The sequence below is a fragment of the Lepidothrix coronata genome, unplaced genomic scaffold (assembly GCF_001604755.1).
Source record: "Lepidothrix coronata isolate B3197 unplaced genomic scaffold, Lepidothrix_coronata-1.0 Scaffold127, whole genome shotgun sequence".
Lineage (NCBI taxonomy): Eukaryota > Metazoa > Chordata > Aves > Passeriformes > Pipridae > Lepidothrix > Lepidothrix coronata.
Genome location: NW_016690307.1, coordinates 2,110,411 through 2,130,629, shown reverse-complemented (window position 1 = coordinate 2,130,629; position 20,219 = coordinate 2,110,411). Strand labels below are relative to the sequence as shown.

General features: G+C 34.8%; 1 protein-coding gene across 1 annotated transcript in view; it reads left to right on the top strand.

Annotated features, from left to right (window-relative positions):
- Positions 1-20,219, top strand: part of MMP16 (matrix metallopeptidase 16) — a 170,000-nt gene that overhangs the window by 138,220 nt on the left and 11,561 nt on the right. The window contains exons 7-9 of the mRNA XM_017826491.1: positions 4,076-4,214; positions 12,210-12,360; positions 16,475-16,590. Coding sequence (XP_017681980.1) covers positions 4,076-4,214; positions 12,210-12,360; positions 16,475-16,590 — 406 coding nt within the window. The remainder of the gene's footprint in view (positions 1-4,075; positions 4,215-12,209; positions 12,361-16,474; positions 16,591-20,219) is intronic.

Genomic DNA, 20,219 nt, shown 5'->3' with positions numbered 1-20,219 from the left:
GCCTGTTTAAATAAGACCATAAAAATGCTAAAATTATAAACTTACAAAATTTTAGTTTTGTGGAAACCTGTAGTGTCCTTACTGATAAGCAATATCCCATTGTTCATGATTATTGCAGTGTCATGTAAATATGCTGAAAATAGATCAGGAAAATAAGGAGTCTACAGGATTCCATCCTGTAGAACAGAGAATATGGTGTGTTATGTTCACAGTTATGCTTCAAAATGGAATATTTAGACATTAAAGGCAATGGCCCAGGAAGATCTTCTTTCAAGCCACAGATCTGCTACTCTTAATGTTGACCAGATGTGTTACAGTGTAGAAAGTTTTCGTGAAAATAATCAAAAGGATTTAATCTACAAGGTGTTTTTAATATAAAGCAACAAAGACCCTGAATTAGATCTTGCAGTTAAAGTGCTACTGATCTTGGTGATAAACAAATCAGGTGAATGAAGGTTGAACACTGGTTAGCAGCTGTAGCTGTTCCTGATTGCTTATGGCTTTTCACACTAAAGGTCTTTACATTGTTATACACATTTCTGCAGGTAGCTGTGGATGCTCTAACTTTGCGTGTGTTTAGGAAGGAGTCCAAAGGAGTTAAAGCCCATCAAGTGCTATCAATCACAAAATTAATGCCTTTGGTTCAAGAGGTCCCTGAACTACAAGTGATGGGTAGCTGGGAGAGTGTATCAGAGACTCATTGCATGTCATTGCATGTTCCTTTTTGAAGATTCCTGATTTTTCATGATACCGTGTGAGATACCATTCTATTGGAAGTATCTTTAAAATGACTATAGGAAAGAGTGGGGATCTATAAACAGTCTCAGATGAAAAGGCCTGTGCCAGTCTAGGATGGATGTGTTTACACAGTTAATACCCTGCTGAATTAATTTCTTGTCAGATACCTTGAATTATTTCTTGTTGAAAGATTGTGAATACATAGTATTCACATTACTGTATCTAGATATACACATATATACACATTTAAAAACAAATTCATGGGGCCATGCTGCATGAATCAAACATTCCAGCTTTGCCATAATTATATTATTGTTAAGATTTTAATTGTATAGCAGGGAAAATATTTGGTTTGCTAAGGAATTTGAGCAAAATGAATGAATAAGAATATTCTCACTATTATACTGAAAATCAACAATATTAAGTATGAAATACAATTTGACATACAACTCAATACCAAATCTGCAGAATATAATTTTTTTGGTCTTGTTATCAAAATGAAATCATGCAAATATACTCCATAAATCACTAACACTGAAACATAACTCATTCTCAAGAAAAATATATCTGTTGACTTGATTTTACAGATTTTGTTGCACTGTGAAATCTATGTTCGTTACAGAGTCTGTTTCTTTCAAGAATGCATGATTAGTCTCTTTACTGAGTTCATTCCACTGAAACTTTGGTATTTTACCTAAGATCACCATGATGGGATGGTACTAGCCAATCACCAATGCAATACTGCTCTAACCAAAAAAGACTACTTGCTACTCCAGCCATCTCTATCTTAAAATTTGAAAGTTTGTGAACTTCTGAATATAGCTATGACTATTTAAAGTTTGGGTATTTTTGTTTGTTTGTTTGTTTTATTTCTTTTTTTCCCATTAAAAAAACAAAACCAAGCCAAACCAATGCAATCAATGAAATTGAATATTTAACAATGTAGCTTAAGTCTGATAAAAAGAAGATAATTGATGTCATTAGAACTAAAGAAATCCTTCCCTTGCAACACATGAATATGATTTGTAAGATCTGCTTTGGTTTACTAGCTGAATGTTGAGATGCATTAGCCAACCTAGAATGTTATAAACTTTGTCTATAGCAGCAATATCTATATTTCCCAGAGTATGTGTGCTCTCTCAGGAAGCTCCTGAAAGCCTCGACATTTCATTTATGACCTCTATTCAATGAAGCAATTATGCATGTACTTATGTCCTTTTGTATTCAGCAAAGTAGTTAGCCTTTGTTCAGCTTTAAATATCTTGCTTATTTTGCACCCGCAACTTGATCAATGTCCTTCTGAGTTAGAGGACGTTTTATGAGAGATGGGTATGTTCCTTCCTTCAACTAAACATTGTTCTCAACGATGTGCTTTTGCAACAAAATTCAGACCAAAAAAAGGGTTATCTGTCTGGGAGTGAAAAAAGACAAGCTTAAAATATTCCATTACACTGAAGATAGTAGCAGGTAACACAAATTCTGCAGTTTCAAATCAATGCAGCTTGCTACTTCTTTGTTCATTAAAAAAAAAAACAACCCTGATCTCAGATCAGTCTCAGAGAAAACCCTGGCTTCTGAGGGTTTTATAGAAATTTGGGGAGCAAAAAGGACTGTTTTGTCTACTGAGACTTAGCATTATGTCATTCCTTTCTCAGTCATATCCAGATTGATGATGCCGAAAAAATCTGACTAGAAAATCCATTTCAAACATTTATTACTGTTTCAATGAAAAAGTACTTCCAAATGTCTTATCTACACACAATATTAAAAAAGAACAGAAATTAGCATTATATGTATCAGCATTCAGAACACGTGCTTCAGTTCCTAAATACTTGTATCTCCAAGTTGTATTCCCCTCCTTTTGCCAGTTATCTTACTGAAATTTAATCAATTAATCCTAAAGGAAGGTCTTGTTGACCTTCCTCAAATGTTGTAATACATTTTTTAATAAAACAAAAATGAAAGCTGAAAACAGGAATCTAATTGGATGAGAGTAGTGCAACTGCATTATACTAGCAATGAAATACCTAGACATGAAAAAATGTGAGAATTTGTATTAGTGTTATTTTCAGACAATTGCAACTTCCCAGTATAATATTTTCTTCAGGTTGTGTAACTATTTGAACTTTTTTTTTTTAATAGTAAATTTCTCATAAATCTGGCACTCAAAGCAACACTTTCAATTTTAGACTCGTTTATGCAGATGACTGAGATGTATTTTTGTATATATATTGAGCTGGTTTATACTTTTATGCTTTTTGTGGAAATTTATAAATTGTTAAGTTTTTGGAAAGATAAACCATTAAAGAGAGATGTGATCTCAGGTTTAGAAAGATGATGAATACAGTTCATCATAAACCTGCTCCTGCAAAGTACTCATCTTGTCTCTAAGCTGTGCCAATTCCTGTAAGAACCTCTCGTGCTTGGTAAGTTGACCTATACAGGAAGAACTGCCGTGTAAAACCAAGACAAATATCTAACAGAATATCATGTTCTTTATTATTTAAGTAGGGTTGTTTTCTATAATACTAATGCTGAAAAATATACACGTATGTAATAAGTTAAATACTTGCTTACTCTATCCTTTGCCTCTAAATATTGAATAAGGTGAAACAGTTGCTGTTATAAGACCTGAAGATGTACAACAATATCTTTATTGATATGCACCTAGTGTACCACAAACTAGATTTAGCTGGATTTAGCACCTATTATGTATAAATATAAATAAATAAATAAATAAATAAATAAATAAAATATATATATATGGCCGTAATATTAGCCATTCTATTTAATATCACACAGAAAGATTGTTAATCTTCACTACAGTAAAATTGACATCAAATTGTAGTTCTTATTGGACTGATGTAGTAATGTTACACAGATACCTATCAACCTTTCACTGTTAGCAGCCATTGCAAAAAATTCACCTGCAGAATTATTGATCATCTAAGCCTGTCTGCAGTCCCATTATATTAAGCATACACATGTGCTTATGGTTCAGTTTAAAGCACTTGTAGTCAGACCACAAATTTTAAATTGGGCCCCTTATAGGAGTGAAATTGAGAAAGTTACATCATCTCATACAGAGCTGTGTACGTTCTGCCAAAGGCTATCCTCAGCAAACACACTATTCACATGTGTAGCTTATTCCCACCTCAGGGAACAACTAGGTCTGACACTTTTGTAATGTGTGGATGTGACATGAATGCAAACACAATATGGTTCCACAAACAGCGAAAGGTCATGCTCTAAAAATGCTAGGATAGGCTGTTCAGTATTTTCAAGACAACATCTGAACACATATAAATGGAGTAAGAGATGTATATTTCGTTTCCAGGATCAGTGGTTTTGGCGGGTCAGAAACAACAGGGTAATGGATGGATACCCCATGCAGATTACCTACTTCTGGAGGGGACTGCCTCCCAGCATTGATGCAGTTTATGAAAACAGTGAGGGGAATTTTGTCTTCTTTAAAGGTAAGAAAGAAAAAAGGTAAAATTTTATGTAATACTTTTGACTGTGATTATTTCTTGAAACATATCTTGCTTATTTTTGCTAATGATTTGTAGATCTTGTTGCAAATTGGTAGCTAAATGAAGAGTATATGAGTTACATTTTCTTATTTGACAACTACATCTTTAATTTATGGTTATCCTTCACAGTATCAGTTTATTTGCTCTTACATATTCACTAAAAATTAGGAAGTATAAATACAAGACATAGCAATGCAGTGACCTACTATGAAATCCTTTTTGAAAAATGTGGATTAGGAAGCAACAATGAACACCTTTCCATTATTAATTTTCTTTGTGGTTTTCTTTGCTTTTCTTCCTTTTAACAAATGATCTTCTCGTATACTTAAATGGCATCTCTGCTATATATATCTCACTGTTCTGCACTGTTTGTTTCATCTAAGAACTGTGATGTTAGGAGTTTTGGGTGGGGAAAATTATTATCTTTTTCATAGAGGTGTATTTAGTATTTTTAAAGAAGCATAAACTACAGAAAATAGGCATTATGGATTGAATTTTTGCTTATCATTCTGTTCATAGTTTTGGTCCAGACATCTGCTGTTCTTCAAAATTAAAGTTCTTGAACATGTATTTAATTTAGATTTAATGAGCAAATTATACTATATATTTAATAAATACATATTTAGCAACGAAAGTTTGCAAATTATGTAAAGTATGTTTTATAAGATAATTTAAGAGAAGAAAGAAGAAATTTAATATACAGATATGTGGAAAATTATTCAGCTATTTAGTGATGTAAGTGATTAATTTGTTAACTCATTACAAAAAATAGTAGAATTATTTTGAATTGTTACATCAAAAATTAATTCATTTTTACAAGTTGAATCATTGACAGGGAGCTAGAAATAATATTTAATTCACTATGGAAATATTATGATCTTGGGAATGTTAAATGAAAAATATTTAATAACATGCAGAAACACTACATAACACTACAGTGAAGTCTATGTTTTGCTAATAGACAAATTGTATTTTTTATGTGAATTATGAGGAAAATTAAATTCCATATAGTACATTTTCTATTTGTATGATTTCAATACAATATATGTTTTTACTTCTGTTGCCATAAAATAAACTTCAAACCATTAATTCTGGGAAGTTGTTAAGACTGGAGACATGATCAAGGTACCTCCATCCCTCTACTTGATTTTTGGGTCCATAGGACATGGGAGGATACAAATATAATTTGGTAGATATTCCTTTGCTCACCAGTGCTACATAGAGCAAAGGAACTACCCTGTGCATTCCAGACCTCAGCCTTAATAATGCTGGGATCCACTACCTGAGCTCCAGACAGAAATGATCAAGCTTACTCTTATACCTTCTTTCCTTCCCAGTGACCTTGAAATATGTTTTATCATTATTTAACTCTTCACCCAATGCTTACTGGCTCCTGTTAGGACTTAGAGGAATGGGTGTACTCAGTAGTCTGTAGGTTATAGATAACAAACGACAGAAGGAGGAGGCAACTTCTCTATTTTCTACCTGGGAAATCAAACCAAGATTAATTAAAGCAAGGAGGAGCAGCAGGATTGTCAGAACATTGTGTTTTCCTTTCTCATCATCCCCAGTTTATGCTATCTGATTTCACATCAGCTAGTTTTATGCCTTCTAGCTGAGATCATATGATACTTGGATTTTCTGCTGCAGGTATTTTTCCATATGATTTCTTTTCAAAGTTTCTTCCATTATTTTTCCAATGACATTTGTATTGTCCCTTTGTTTGCCAAAGTCAATTCCTCAAATTTCCTTGTGCAATTTTTTAAAAAAAATTTGTTTCTCTTACACTTCTTCATGATTTGCAATATCTAACTGGTGGTGTTTGTCTATCAGTGTAATTCATGTATGTCCACTGCCACAGAATCATAAAGTTCAGCTGAGTCTTTTGTATGGTTGTTCTTGAAAATTCCTTTTAACCGAGAATCTCAGGTTAACCAAGAATCTGCCTTGTGGAACATGATTACAGAAGTCTATGTAAATAGACTGTAGGTAAACATTCATCGTCTTGTTTCTTTCACTCCCTAACAAAATTTATTCCTTGGAAAAGAGCATCTGTCCTCCTCCCAAAGGTGCTAGAAATAGACAAGTTGATTGTTGCTAAGATGATGAACAACTGGTGTGCTTTACCAATCTAAAACTGGTCAAAACAAGTAAGTTCTAGAATGAGCTTTAAATCTGAAGCCTGGCATATAGATGTGTTAACAAAGCACGTACCTAAGCCAATATTTAGATCCATTATTCAGAGAATAAAATAGAAAAATGGAATAAGTGAAAGCAGAGAACTTGTACTGGATTAATGCCACTATGCACTCCTCTGACCCACACTATAATGTCACCTGTTCCTGCCCTCCCTTTAGTGCTGACCCATAACCACTTGGCCAGCTCCTCATCTATTCCAGGCAGAGCTCCATGCACTCAACTTGGTCATTGACATGACAACCCCACCTCCTCTCCTCTGCCTGTCCTTCCTAAAGAGCCTGTAGCCTTCCATTCCAATACTCCAGTCATTGGAGCCATGCCACCATGTCTCTGTGATGCCAGTAAGATCCCAGCCCTGCAGCTGTGTGCACATCTCCAGCTGCTGTTGCTTATTCCCCAGGATAGGTGTGTTTGTGTAGAAGCATTTAATTTGATGCCCCAGATGAAAGAGACTTACTGGCTGGAGTGGCTGGAATTCCTTTGTGCTGTTCTTCAGGTGCTCTGCTGCTGACCTGTGATCCCTCCCCAGGCTCCGGACATCTCTTACCAGCACTGGCATCACACTGGTAGGAGTGGGATGGATTGAAGTGCCCCTTCACCAACAACTATAGTTGAAAGCCCTCTTTACCAGTTTGTCAAGCCTAGGAACAAAAATGCTCTTTCCTTTCTCTGCCAGATGGACCCCATCAGCCTCCAGTAGACCAGACCATACTCATAAAGTACACAGTAATCTGGTGGATAGCTGCTTATAAAAACCAGATGTTTACATTCTTGTTATTATTCACTGCTGGTGTCTATGCTGAATGCTAATAAGAAGATGGCACTATAAAGATACTTTTTTTTTTAATGAGAAAGCGTGAATACTAAAATTCATTCTGTGTACCTGCGGGAATTTATATCATGCTAAAAATGAAATTTTCAAGCCATCTGTGCTGTTGAATGTCATGGTAAACCAAATGTAGCAATAGAAGGCTGCTGTAAAACTCATACTACCAGTGCCTCCATCACAACTTTCAATTGCACTTACCCCATGGCCTGACAGTTTTATATTGAAAAATAGATTTACTATAGTGTCAATCATGGAACAGAGAAATGACAGAAACTTAATGTGGGAAACAGAGAATGAGAAAAAAAGGATGCATGGGTAGTAATTTGGGGGTACTAGTAGAGAGACATTTGATCCTTGCTTAAAAGACCAAAATAAAGAGAAAAGGTGACAGGAAAAAACAATGTTCAGAATTAGATATTAAATATTTTAACTGATTTCAGTTGCATATAATTCTTTAAAATTTTGAGAATTCATCTCACCCCTCCAACACAGTGATTATATACCACACACTTCTTGCACTACACATACATCATAATTGCAAATAATATGAACAAAAAACTCAGTTTCTGATAACTGAGAAGCACAACTATTTATCATTCCAATTCTATAGAAAAAGAACTACAATTGCTAGAAACTGCATAATTGTTTGCAGTAGTCAGTAGGCAGTTAAATAGTCTGAAAAATATCTAGCAGTAAATATTCATTTTTTTAACTGAAACATAGCAATACAGGTACCCTCTATTTCCAGTAATTTTTTAGAATGTCAAAGGTAGATGTTGAGAGACTTCAAATAATTGCATGGTTCATTCTTCTCAATTGTTTCCCTACAGTGCTGATATTTAACAAAGTATTATTGCAAAACGTAAGACATTTTAGCTTTTTTATCTCTTGCTTTATTCTCAGTTTGTGACCTTACCAATCTGCTTCTTATTATATTAGATCTTACATTAGGGAAGAAAAGCAGAGAGATGAAACATTCTGAAGGTTGACCAGACTTCATGAAATGTGGTGCTTTATTCTCTGTGAGAATAACAAACATACCAACAAGACCTTAAAAAAACAACTTTGTAAAATAAATACAGTGGTAATTCTGCCAAGGACATAGGTTATGACTCTAAAGAAGCATTAGTTACCTATAAAAAGAATAAAAATTTAATTATTCTAGTTTTTTCATATATTCTTTATTTCCATTGTACTCACAATTATTGGAGTGCATCAACTACCGGTGGGAGTGCAACATGAGCTACATGAAAGTATACGGACAAGCATTACTTTGTAATATATTTTAAGTTACATAAACATAAGTTAGAGATAAAATTAGCTCATTCTCATCGCAGTTGGGCAGGTTTTTTTGACCTGATTTCCAGCTTTAACTTCTCCTAATATTGCATTCTGACTTTTCTGAAATTCTCTTAGTAATAGTCATCCACCTTCCTCCAGCTGAGGGATAGAAGCTAAGCAGAAAAGAAATCCGAAACAACAAAATCAACAATGTACCACCTAAAAAGACTCAAACAAACAAAAAAAACAAAGTGAAAACTGTCAGCCAGATGGAACATTTGGATTTCTTATATACAGTACTTCTCATTAACAATCAACACAGTTACAGCAGACTAAACATATCTTCCAAAGCAAATATTAAATAAAATTCCCTCTAGTTAGCATCAATGGGTCTTGCTCACATATGTTAGAGCTCTCAAAGCCCTACTGTCTCAATTTGCTTCTTAGTAAGAAATTATGTGAAGAAGAATTTAGTTTCTTAAGTCTGTTCCCACATATACACTTTCCTTCTATTTCAGTATATCTGAATAAGTAACAAATACCTGGCTCAGTGGTGTTGTCACTTATAATGAATGGTATGTGCTCAACCCTGGTTTATTTTGGTATGACCTGATCTGGTTAATAGTTAATTTTGCCTCCTTGTGGTAGGGCAGATAATGATCTATTCACAACAATTGCTTTTACTTTTATTCCTTGTGAGACACAGAGAAAGGTATTGGCACTGCGTATGCCTTTCAATGCTGTGTAACAGCTGTCATTTTGAATGATCTTCTGAAATATAAATGAGTTGGCTCAGTATCATTCACTGGATGCCATCTGTATTCACACTGTAAGTACCAACTAGTAAGGTCCAAAACTCATGACTTTTCTTATCATTGCATTTGAAACTGCCATTAACATCTGAAGCCTTCTGTGTCCTGTTATGTGAATTGGCAAAAGTATAAACCACATAGGAGAAGGGACAGAGAATGATGGAAAATGCTCACCTCTGTTGTGATCAAACCCTATAAGTGAATTTTCTAAGGCATTTCACTAAAGGTAAATCACAGGTTAGCACAAACCTTAATCCCAGGTCAACACAGACCTCAGTTTTCCATGACTGTTCTTCATAGATCTCTGTGCCTCTTTTATTTTTAATACTTCAAATGGCTCTGTTTCTACTCATTCTTTGAGTCCTTTTTTCTTTCAACTGGCAGGAGGGATAAGACGGATCTGTTGATCAAACTGTAGTGTCTGTGCTTGGAAGTGGGTGACAAGCAGCTGTAAAAAAGCTGATAAAAAATTAACTCTGGAAACCCAGCATGGGAGGGATGGAAACTATACCCCCTCTCCTAATTAACACTGTGATAAAATGAAAACGTGCTTTAAATCACTGTAGTACTAACAGGGAGATTAAAAAAACCCTCCCTTTAAACAAACATTTAATATCACTGAGAGATAGCTAGAATATAAAACCAACTGCAAAACATCTCTATGGATTTTCCCTCTTGATGGTTCTGGCATACACCTGATCCTAGGTCTTTGGGGTAACATTACATTTCCTCATAAAATATTTATATAATACAGTACCTTAATCTCCTACATCTGTGTAACATCCAGTCTAGCCTTACAGGTAAGTACAAAGACTAATGTAAGCAGCAATGATTTTATCTCTTAAGTCCTCTTTCCAAATGTATTTGAGCAAAATATATTTTCAAACTTTCCCCCTTATATTTTCAATATTATCATCATCATAATAATAATAATGGCCAGTCTTTGCGAGCGAAGATTTGGGAAAGGTCATTAACCCTTCGAGCCTGCGCAGTGGATTTTTTAGGTGAGACCCAGCGTGCGCTGAACTGAGCCCACCCTTTAATCCTGAGGTTCATCTGCCGGGGCCGAGCAAGCTTGGACAGTGGCAGTGAGGGTCTCAGAACGTAGGTTTGTTTAGAGTGACCTTCTCTTAGATGGATTGCCTTACAAGGCTGACAAGCTCCATCTGCCCAGGGGGCTGGGAATCGAACCCAGGTCGCAGCGGTGAGAGTCCTGCACCCTAACCACTAGACCACCAGAGGCCCCATCATAAATGACAATGGATAGACCAAACTGAAGTATCCAATAAGGCCAATTCAATATATATATTCATGGATCGTCTCTAGACCTTTCTGGGATTTAACTCAGATGAGTCCACATGGTGTCAAAGAGTATCTTCTCCTTCAGTATAATTATTAATAAAAATAGCAATGCTTTTTGGAAACACAGATGAAGGTAGTGTTTTAAAGAGAAAATAAACACATGGTTCCTACACAATGGAGCCTATAGTCTAGGTTGAAGAGAGTGTCCCTGTGGGACAGTGCAAAGAGAAGATAAGCATCAAAGCAAGCTCTTCAGATAAGTACGTAAATGCAAATTATGCTCCCTTTTCCCTATTTCTAGGGGGCATATGAGGATCTTTATTCCCTTTTTTTCAGCCAAAGCTGTCTGTGTTTGAAAGAGAAGTCTGCTGAAAAGACACAGGTGAGAAGTGTGTTTTGAAGAAGAATTAGAAGAAAACAAAAATGTAAAATGGAGAAGATAGTTGCAAGAATAGGACAGGAAGCACAGTATGTTGGGAAGACCCTAGGAGGACAACACTATTATTGGGGAAATTATTGGACTATAGGCTTAATATGAGATGATGAAGCAGGTGAGATAATTGTGGAAGTGTTAATTGAGAAAGAGCTTGGCTAGGAAGGTACAACAAAAGCTGAATCTTGGAAACTGGAGTTGTGAACTGGTGAGGTAAGCTGTCCAGTTCCAAGACAGAGCACAGGAAGCATCCTCTCCACAGGGGGGATCTATACTATAAAACACTGGTTCAGTAGCTGCTTCTGTAGGCATGCACACCCCTATATAGACAATATATATATCTAGTAACTGCAACAGTAGGGATTCAGCCACTGAGCATTGCAGTCCAGGAAGCGCTAGGCTATTATTCATGTTTGAAACTGTAACCTGACTAACCTGGGTAGTCTGAGGTTTGTGCAGACGCTGTGCTATCAGCTAGAGTCATACAACTACCTTGTATTTTTATCATGTAATAAGTCAATTGGGTGGTTTTGAATGATTTGTCACCTACATCCAAAGGTTAAGTCTTGCCACTGGCGACCCACCATTAATTCAGAGACAAAAGGCTTTCACCTCTGGGACTTCAGAATCTTAGTTGTATGTCTTTAGAACACACTAGAAAATGTGTCAAAAATTTTTATTTATTTAAATGTTTTCTTACCTTATTTTCTTATAAAATTCACTCTTCTTTCCTCATGAAATGTGAAACTGTTTTGTATTTCTGTGAATATATTACATTACCAATCACAGAGCCTCTTAAGATGACTTCATTTTCATTCTGGTTTTGATCACTATGTAGTTGGTATAAAAAATATTCTGTGGGCTTATTGAAAGGAAGATGCTTTATAAATGCAAAGTATCCTTAAAGCATATTTAATTTTGCAATATGTGCAGTGACAGAACAATTTTCATGTCATTGTGTTTGGCTGAACCACTACTACAGCCCTTTGGGAGTCTTCATTATTTCTTAGGAGTGTATTAATACTGAGAGTACTGATGACTAACAGACATATATGTATGTGTATATATATGCTTTTGCACAGGTAACAAGTTCTGGATTTTCAAGGACACTACTCTCCAGCCAGGTTATCCTCATGATTTGATAACACTTGGAAGTGGAATTCCTTCCCATGGCATTGATTCAGCAATTTGGTGGGAAGATGTTGGAAAAACCTACTTCTTCAAAGGAGATAGGTTGGTATAGGAATTCTGCAAGGAAACAGCTTGGTGGATATCAGCTAAACATGTTAACCTTTTTCTCTTTCTCAAAAGAAGAAGTCAAGACACTTAAACAGTTCATATTCTGTGGATGAAATTAACTGCTCCCACATAGACAACCACACTATTTTCACATTTCTTATAACTTAAATTATATTTGTGTGAGTATCCTGAAATGGGTATATGTATATATAGTAGAAAAGCTGTGTTTTAGAAGTGAATAGGCAAGTCGTGGGTGTGGCAAGTTTAAACTTAAATATTCAAAGCAATGTATTTATGTACACTCTTACCTGCTTCTTTTTATCCACATTTCTAAACCCTAACACATAAGCAGGGAAGGCATCCAAATCTTTTTAAGGTTAATGAAAATGACTATTTAAAAATTAGGTATAAAAGGGAAATGGCAGCTAAACCTGGAAGCTAAAAAAGAATTTGAGAAGTTTCTTGGAATCAGTTTTAAATAAATCTTATAGTTCCCTTCAGAAGGGACAGTTATAGTCATGATTAATAACAAAAAAAAACCAAAACCCCAAAAAAACAAAAACACAGAAAAAATGTGAAATCTGAGTTCTTTTCCATTCCTGAAAAAGATTTGCACTAGTCAGTTAGTCTCTGTGTCTTCATTTCCCTGTCTATTAAAAAAAGGGAAGAATATTTGTCTGCTTTATAGAGATGTCAAGAAAACTCATTAATATTTGAAACCCTGCAAGTTATTTGAATGATGGATTTTGCAGGTTTTCGGTATGATACTGTGTTTGTTTATTGATGTATCACTGTGCAAATTCTGTGTGCTCAGAGATGAATTATTCTTTAGTAATGACTGTGATGTTTCTATTAGTATTATTAAAACTATAACTGCTTTTGTTACTGTGTGGTAGAGTTCTCAGACACTAATAGTATTCATGGATCACTTAAGAAATTAATTTGATGCACATCATAGAATATATTTAGCACACTACAGTTCATAATTTTTTAGCAGTACTGTAATATTACACTACAGATTGCTGCAACAAATTTTATTATTAAAGCTTTTTTTTAAAAAAATAGGGAAAGTAGATAGCTAAGTAAAATTTTTGTCGTGTTTGAAAATTAGGTATCATTAAAAGCAATCAATTTCCACAGTGAAGTAGAAAGTCACTTAAATAATTTGCTTCCTATGGTGGAGTAGATTTTATAAAACAAATATAAATTCATTTTCAGGTAATAATTTTCTACCTCCACATACATTATTAAAGTATATACAGAAGGAATCTTTTGTGACTTGTACTTTCTTTAGGCTTTATTCAGCAATGTCCTTTTATATTTCCATGCATAGGCAGTTACTTATAGCCTGGACTTTCCTAAAACACCATTGGTAATAACAGAAGATGAAAGGAACAAGCAGAAAAAACATCTGCTCCCTACTTAGAGCTAACAAGCACAATGAAACTCAGCAAGACATAAATGCAATACAGTATGTTAGAAGAAGATTGAGCATGAGCCTTGCAGAGATAATTGAGCTATTAGAGGATATTGACCATCAGTGAGAATAAACCCATATACCACTAAGTTTCTCAATGTGTATTGCTTATATCACAATTTTTTCTTAAAGCAAAGTTAGAGTTGGATTCTCCTGCTGGTTTTAGTGGTATGTAGAAGTCTGTTATGGATGTGGATCTTTCCCTGAAGAAGGTATAACATAAATGCAGCTTCTTGGTGGCATAAATTAGGAATGAAAGGAAAGTAAACAGCATCAATGTAACAAAGTATGTTACTCCTTGTGTACCTCAAGGACCTGTACACTTAGTTGGTTTTGACAATAATTTGTAGTTAAAGAGCTCCAGGGCAGAATCTAGATACAGTTAAATGTCCCAGTACAATGGTATACATAAAAAAAATTAAAGCAATAGAATAAAAAGTGTCAAATGCTGGCTATAAGGTAAAAATAATAATTAAAACTCAAACAACCAACCAAATAAACAAACAGACAAAAAAATCCCATAAACCAAACCAGTAACAAGATTTAAAAGTCAAAACAGTAAATGCTGTTGTAATACTTATGTGTCTAAACCGGCTCATATATGGAACATTGCTGTTAATATTTGAAATTATCTATTTCAACACTAATGATAATTCTTCCAAAAAATTATATGAAACCTTAAGAGGGAAAAACATGACTACAGAAAATATTTTTCCCTCTCTTATTCCTCTTCTACCAGAACTGAGTAGTGCAGGATAGATGATAATAGGTTTGCTGCACTGCTTGACACATGAGCTTGTTTATGCCCCCGTCTGGTGTGACCAGTTTTATGTACTTTAGACTTTAAATGGGGGCCTCTGGTGGTCTAGTGGTTAGGGTGCAGGACTCTCACCGCTGCGACCCGGGTTCGATTCCCGGCCCCCCGGGCAGATGGAGCTCGTTAGCCTTGTAAGGCAATCCATCTAAGAGAAGGTCACTCTAAACAAACCTACGTCCTGGGGACCTCACTGCCACTGTCCAAGCTTGCTCGGCCCCGGCAGATGAACCTCAGGATTAAAGGGTGGGCTCAGTTCAGCGCACGCTGTGTCTCACCTAAAAAAAAATCCACCGCAGGCTCGAAGGGTTAATGACCTTTCCCAAATCTTCGCTCGCGAAGACTGGCCATTATTAGACTTTAAATGAATATTCTTTCTTCATAAAACTCAATCATAATATATTTGTTAAAAAAATGTAAACTAAGGATGAAAATTAGAGTCAAAAGATGAGGAAGAACTGGTTTCAATAGTATTGATGTCAGAGCTTTGTTTGCAACTTCTTCGTGTTGTTTCTTTCTGCATGTAAACTCTCAAAGATGTTACATTTCCAAATAAAGAGCATTGCTTTGTTGACTGGTTACTGATGCATATGTGACTAGACTAGGAAATCAGACTATAAAAATAATTTATGCATAAGAAAGAAAAAATACATCTTTTTAATCTAACTTGCTAGCTCTTAACCCACTTGAAATCTCCCACCTTTTAATTTCATCGAAAGTTTAAAGCCAGAGAAATGCACTACAGAGAGCATTGTCTAAATTGAGGAGTTTAGACCACTTTATTAAAAAAAAAAAATTAAGATATGAATCAATTAGAGTGTCTACGTACCTTCGCAGGAACAAAATATCATCCACTTAAGGACTCTTTAATATATGAGGAATTATGATAACAAGGATTTCTAAAAACTGAAGTCAAATGAGGAAAAGGGTGAAGTTTTTAGCAGTGATCTCATTATCAATGGTAGTGATATATTTTCAGGTTTTTGATGTCCTGAAATGGTGAGTGGCTGCCTTTTAATGTAATTTTCATATGAATAAAGCTGATTGTGGAAAAAAAAGTTGTCCAAGAAAACTACTCTCTAAATTAGTGGAGTCAATCAAAATATGAAATGACCCACTGAAATATTATATCAGGATACACAGAGGATACTAGGGATGCAGTATGTTGATTCTTAGAACCAACTCATTAGATATGCATAGCAATTTAACAGGCAGTATAAGGAAAAAGAAATTATCAACATTATCTGTAAGTGTAAACAAAATCACAAGTGTAAATGCTTCTTACATTTTCAGGATTACTAGAATTTGAGTGCTGAAGCTTTTTAAATTTGAGAAGAGAAGGGCTGGTTGGAAAAAAGGCACAAAAGCAGGTTGAAGTTTGTATCACATTGTGTTTATTTAGGGATAATGAAATTAAAAGCTACTGTAATGCACACATATAAAGAGTTTTTTAATCTGAATCTGCTGTCACTTTCATTATTAAAATGTTATTTAGAACATTAAAGTATTTTTTACATGTGTTGCATCTCTGTGTCACTGTGCAGAAGTCCTAGGCATCAGAATTGCAGTCATTATAAGTGAGGTACATGCTGGTTTACTTGTCAAAGTACAAAAATCTTTTATCTTCTATCTGCTTACATGAAGCAGTTGTCCAGTCAGCAAATAGATTTCTTTGTAATCTGGTAGTATGTTCAAAGAGAAGAAGTCAAGTATTCCCATTTGTGGCTAATGAAGGTAACAAGTGTTAGAAGGGGAAAATATAAAGTTACTATCTTCTATCTTACCAATGAGCTTTTTTCCTCTTTAAAAAAATTCAGGTACTGGAGGTACAGTGAAGAAATGAGATCCATGGACCCTGGTTATCCCAAGCCAATCACAATTTGGAAAGGTATCCCAGAATCTCCTCAGGGAGCCTTTGTCCACAAAGAAAATGGTAGGCAAACACATTCTTGTTTTAATGATTTACTTACACCCTCTATGTAAAATAGAGTAATAGAGGGATGATTGACTATTCAGCTTAAGTAGTGAAAGAATTCCTGATTTATGAACAGAATATTTCCTGCTATAGAACTGGCTTTAGTGAAAATGGCTGTTTGTTCACCTATACCAGGCTGTTTGTTCTCTTCCTTAATGTAAGGAAGAGAAAGCTTTCAAATTTAGTGTTATAAACAGCTTTGTATACACAGTGTATTTACATTGAATTGTCAAGGCGTTGGCTGTTTAAACAGCTTAGAAGTTATTGCTTTCATTCTGAAAAACTAGAGAATAGGAGCAAAATCTTTAACTAAGCAGAAATATCCCTATGAATTTATGTAAATTGAAGATGTCATAAGCCCATGATGCACAAATAAAGATAACAGGACTTTTAGTATGAAGTATTATTACATGCATCAAGATGCATTATGACATACCTAGAATCTCAGCTGGACACACCTCCAAGTGAATGAGAGCAGCCAGAATCTTCTTCATCTTATGAGAATTCAGTGCTACCCAGGAGATGCTGGCACACTGCCAACAGAGCCCTCAGCTGCACAGACTTTAGATCCCTTTGATGGGAATAAAAATATGCATTTATTGTCACTTATCTTTGTTGGACAGTTGTTTTTTGGCCTATATGATTTATTTATTTATTAGTAGGTTCTGAGTTTATTCTGTTTGCCTTACAAGACAGCACACAAATATATATTGCCATATTATTTTAATTTCCTCTTAATAAGAAGATAAAAATATTTATTTCCTTTTATAAACCGTTTCAGTCTCATATTTCAACCTCTAACTTGATTAAGTAATTTACCATGAAAACATTTGAGTGTTTTTTTTCAGAAATATGTTTAATTGCTTTTTGTTTTGTCTCTGTTTTATCCAGAAAAAAAGAAACCCTGTCTGTATTCTGGCCTTCTTGCTAGATTGGAATTTTTTGTTTTGTTTTTAGCTGGAAAGTAGGTCAGTCAAGATGATATTACTGGGTGCATACACTCAGTAATTAACTGTTTGCAAATACACATATATGTGGAAATAGTCACACACATTATGAATGCACAGAGAAACATAATGGTTATAACCTTTTCCTTTAATTACTTTTTAAGTGCATTTTTAAAGATTTACATCCAAAGGGAATTTTATATATATATAAAATTATATATATATATTTCTAAGGCAGGAAAGACTTTGGGTTACATTAAACTCTTTTTAACCTCAGTGGTTTTGATAGTCTGCCTGACTCTTTGAACGAGCAAGTTGGTAAAACATGACAAGAGATTGTGGAGGAGGTGAAAGGAAGCAGGGAATTCTTGGGCATCTCAGAAAGCCTATAAGGGCCCCAGGGCAGAAAAACGACACCATAAGTTTGCAAGAAGACCGCTAAGACATTTTCCCTGAAATCAGGAAAATGGAAGTCTTAAGAAACAGTTCACAACTCCACTGTCATGAGTATGAGGAAAGAAATAAACAAAAGCAGATGGAAATAAGAAATATCACAGCTTAATTGTAAAGAAGTTGATTTCATTTTGTCTGAAACTGTTTTTATTTCTTTGGACAGAAGCAGAGTTGATAAAGAAGTTTTACTATATACATTTATAAGAGAACAAGTGAAAGCAACTCTTTCAGTGAATCCATTTCATTTTAAAGGATACTTTTAATTTCCCCTGTCTTTCTGTTGTGTAAACTGTGCAAACGAACACCTGCAATAAGTCTGATTATGAAGGGGTTTCCTTCACTGATGACAAAAATTTTGGGTAATTTCGCCTTAAAAGGCTTGGGAAGAATGAAAAATTTAGGAAAATTATTTCCTACACTATCAGCATTCTGACTCAGTGTCCTAAAAGCTTAGTAAGGTGCAGGTAGCATCTCTGAAACTCTCCCTTCTACTTCCCATAATGTGATTTGCTTTCTAACACTGTGGTAATAACTCTTAGAAGGAGACGGAGAAGAAATTTCCTTTCTTTTTTTTCCATGGAATCTGAGATCACACAAAAATCTCCAGATTGGAGAAGTCTCTTTCCGTCTTGAGAGCAGCACAGAAAATTTTACCTTTCAACTATAAATTCTGCTAAAGTGAATGATGGGGCAATTTTAAGGGAGAAGGAAGAGAAAAGGTACCTTACTAGTTCATTGGCCTTTTTTTGCCTTACTACATAAGTACATTTAACATATTAGTGACTACTTAGCCCTTCGTTGCTGTTTGGGTCAGCTATTATACTCACTACTCTCAGTGACTAGTACCTGGAAAATTTTAAGTAGCAGCTCCCAAAAGCAGGTTCAACAAGGTAAGCAGACTAGATGAAATTACTTTCAACACTTGTGTGAAGCCATTTGTTCTGCCGCGAGAAGCGGTAAAACTACTCAGTCTCTTAGAACTAAGCTTCTCTGCTGCTAATTTCCATTTTTCAGCTGTAACTGGCTGTTATCCTGGTTGATGCCTCAGCAAAAATGGCAGAAAAGTTTAAACTACCTTCAGAGTTTCTCAGCTGAAAAGGTGCTCTGATTGAAAAATTTTTGTTGGATGTATAGCAGCTGGAAATTCCTTTGCTGCTTTTATTTTAAGAGTTTTAATTTGACCTTTTGCTGTATAACATCAATTACTACTAATGTCTGTATTTTGACTTACCTGTACCCCTGTTGTATACATACATGTATCCTGCATATATGCATGAATATAGATTTAGAGATGCCATATCTTTATATAGTCTAAATATATGTATTAGAATATTGACAGAGATAATACATTAAATTTCCATACTTGAAATATTATCTGTGGCCAGTATGTCCAGTACTTTCTTACATACATGTTATTATATGAAATGCAAAGGTGGAGTAGACTGTGGCTCAAAATACTGAAATTTTGCATTTGATAATACTTTTCATTTAAACTACAGATTGCTGCAAGAAAATTATATATGCTAAAATTTTAAAATTTCATCATATTTAAAGAATTTCAGTCCTCTTTTTGTTGCATTCCAATCAGAATAGAAGGCTTTTTCTGAACAAGTCTAGCTACTGTTTTCAAACAGCTCAGTACTTTTTGTTTATTTTCTTTTTTGCTTTTTGACTTGTATTAGACCTTTCAATAGATCTACTAGCATATTTTCAGGTAATAAAACTGAAAGGGATTAAGAAAAGGAAAATGGTACCTTTTTATTGGCTAGGAAGGCTATCAAAATTACAAAAATGCGTAATGTAGAAGAATGTTGAAATACTCAAATATTCTGAAAATGGTACTAGATGATCAAGATTTTTTTGCAATTTGAGCAGCAAAATATACAATCAAATATTTATTTCTTGTTTAGAGTTGTAAGAAAATACCTGTTGATTGAATAGGCGGTTACTAATACTATCTCCAGATAGATGGTTAGCAACTTCTTCAAGGAGTATTGTTAAAATGATGAATAGTGCCCAGTCTGCCTTAGTAGCCTTTAGTATTGTGGGAAATAAGCTGAGGTCTATAAACTAAAGATATGGAAAAATTCAGCTATTTCCATTTAGTTCATAAGCAGTAGAAGGAAGTTCACCCATCCTGAAGGTTTGTTTCTTGCCAGATCAATGTAATTTTTCAGTTGGGATAAT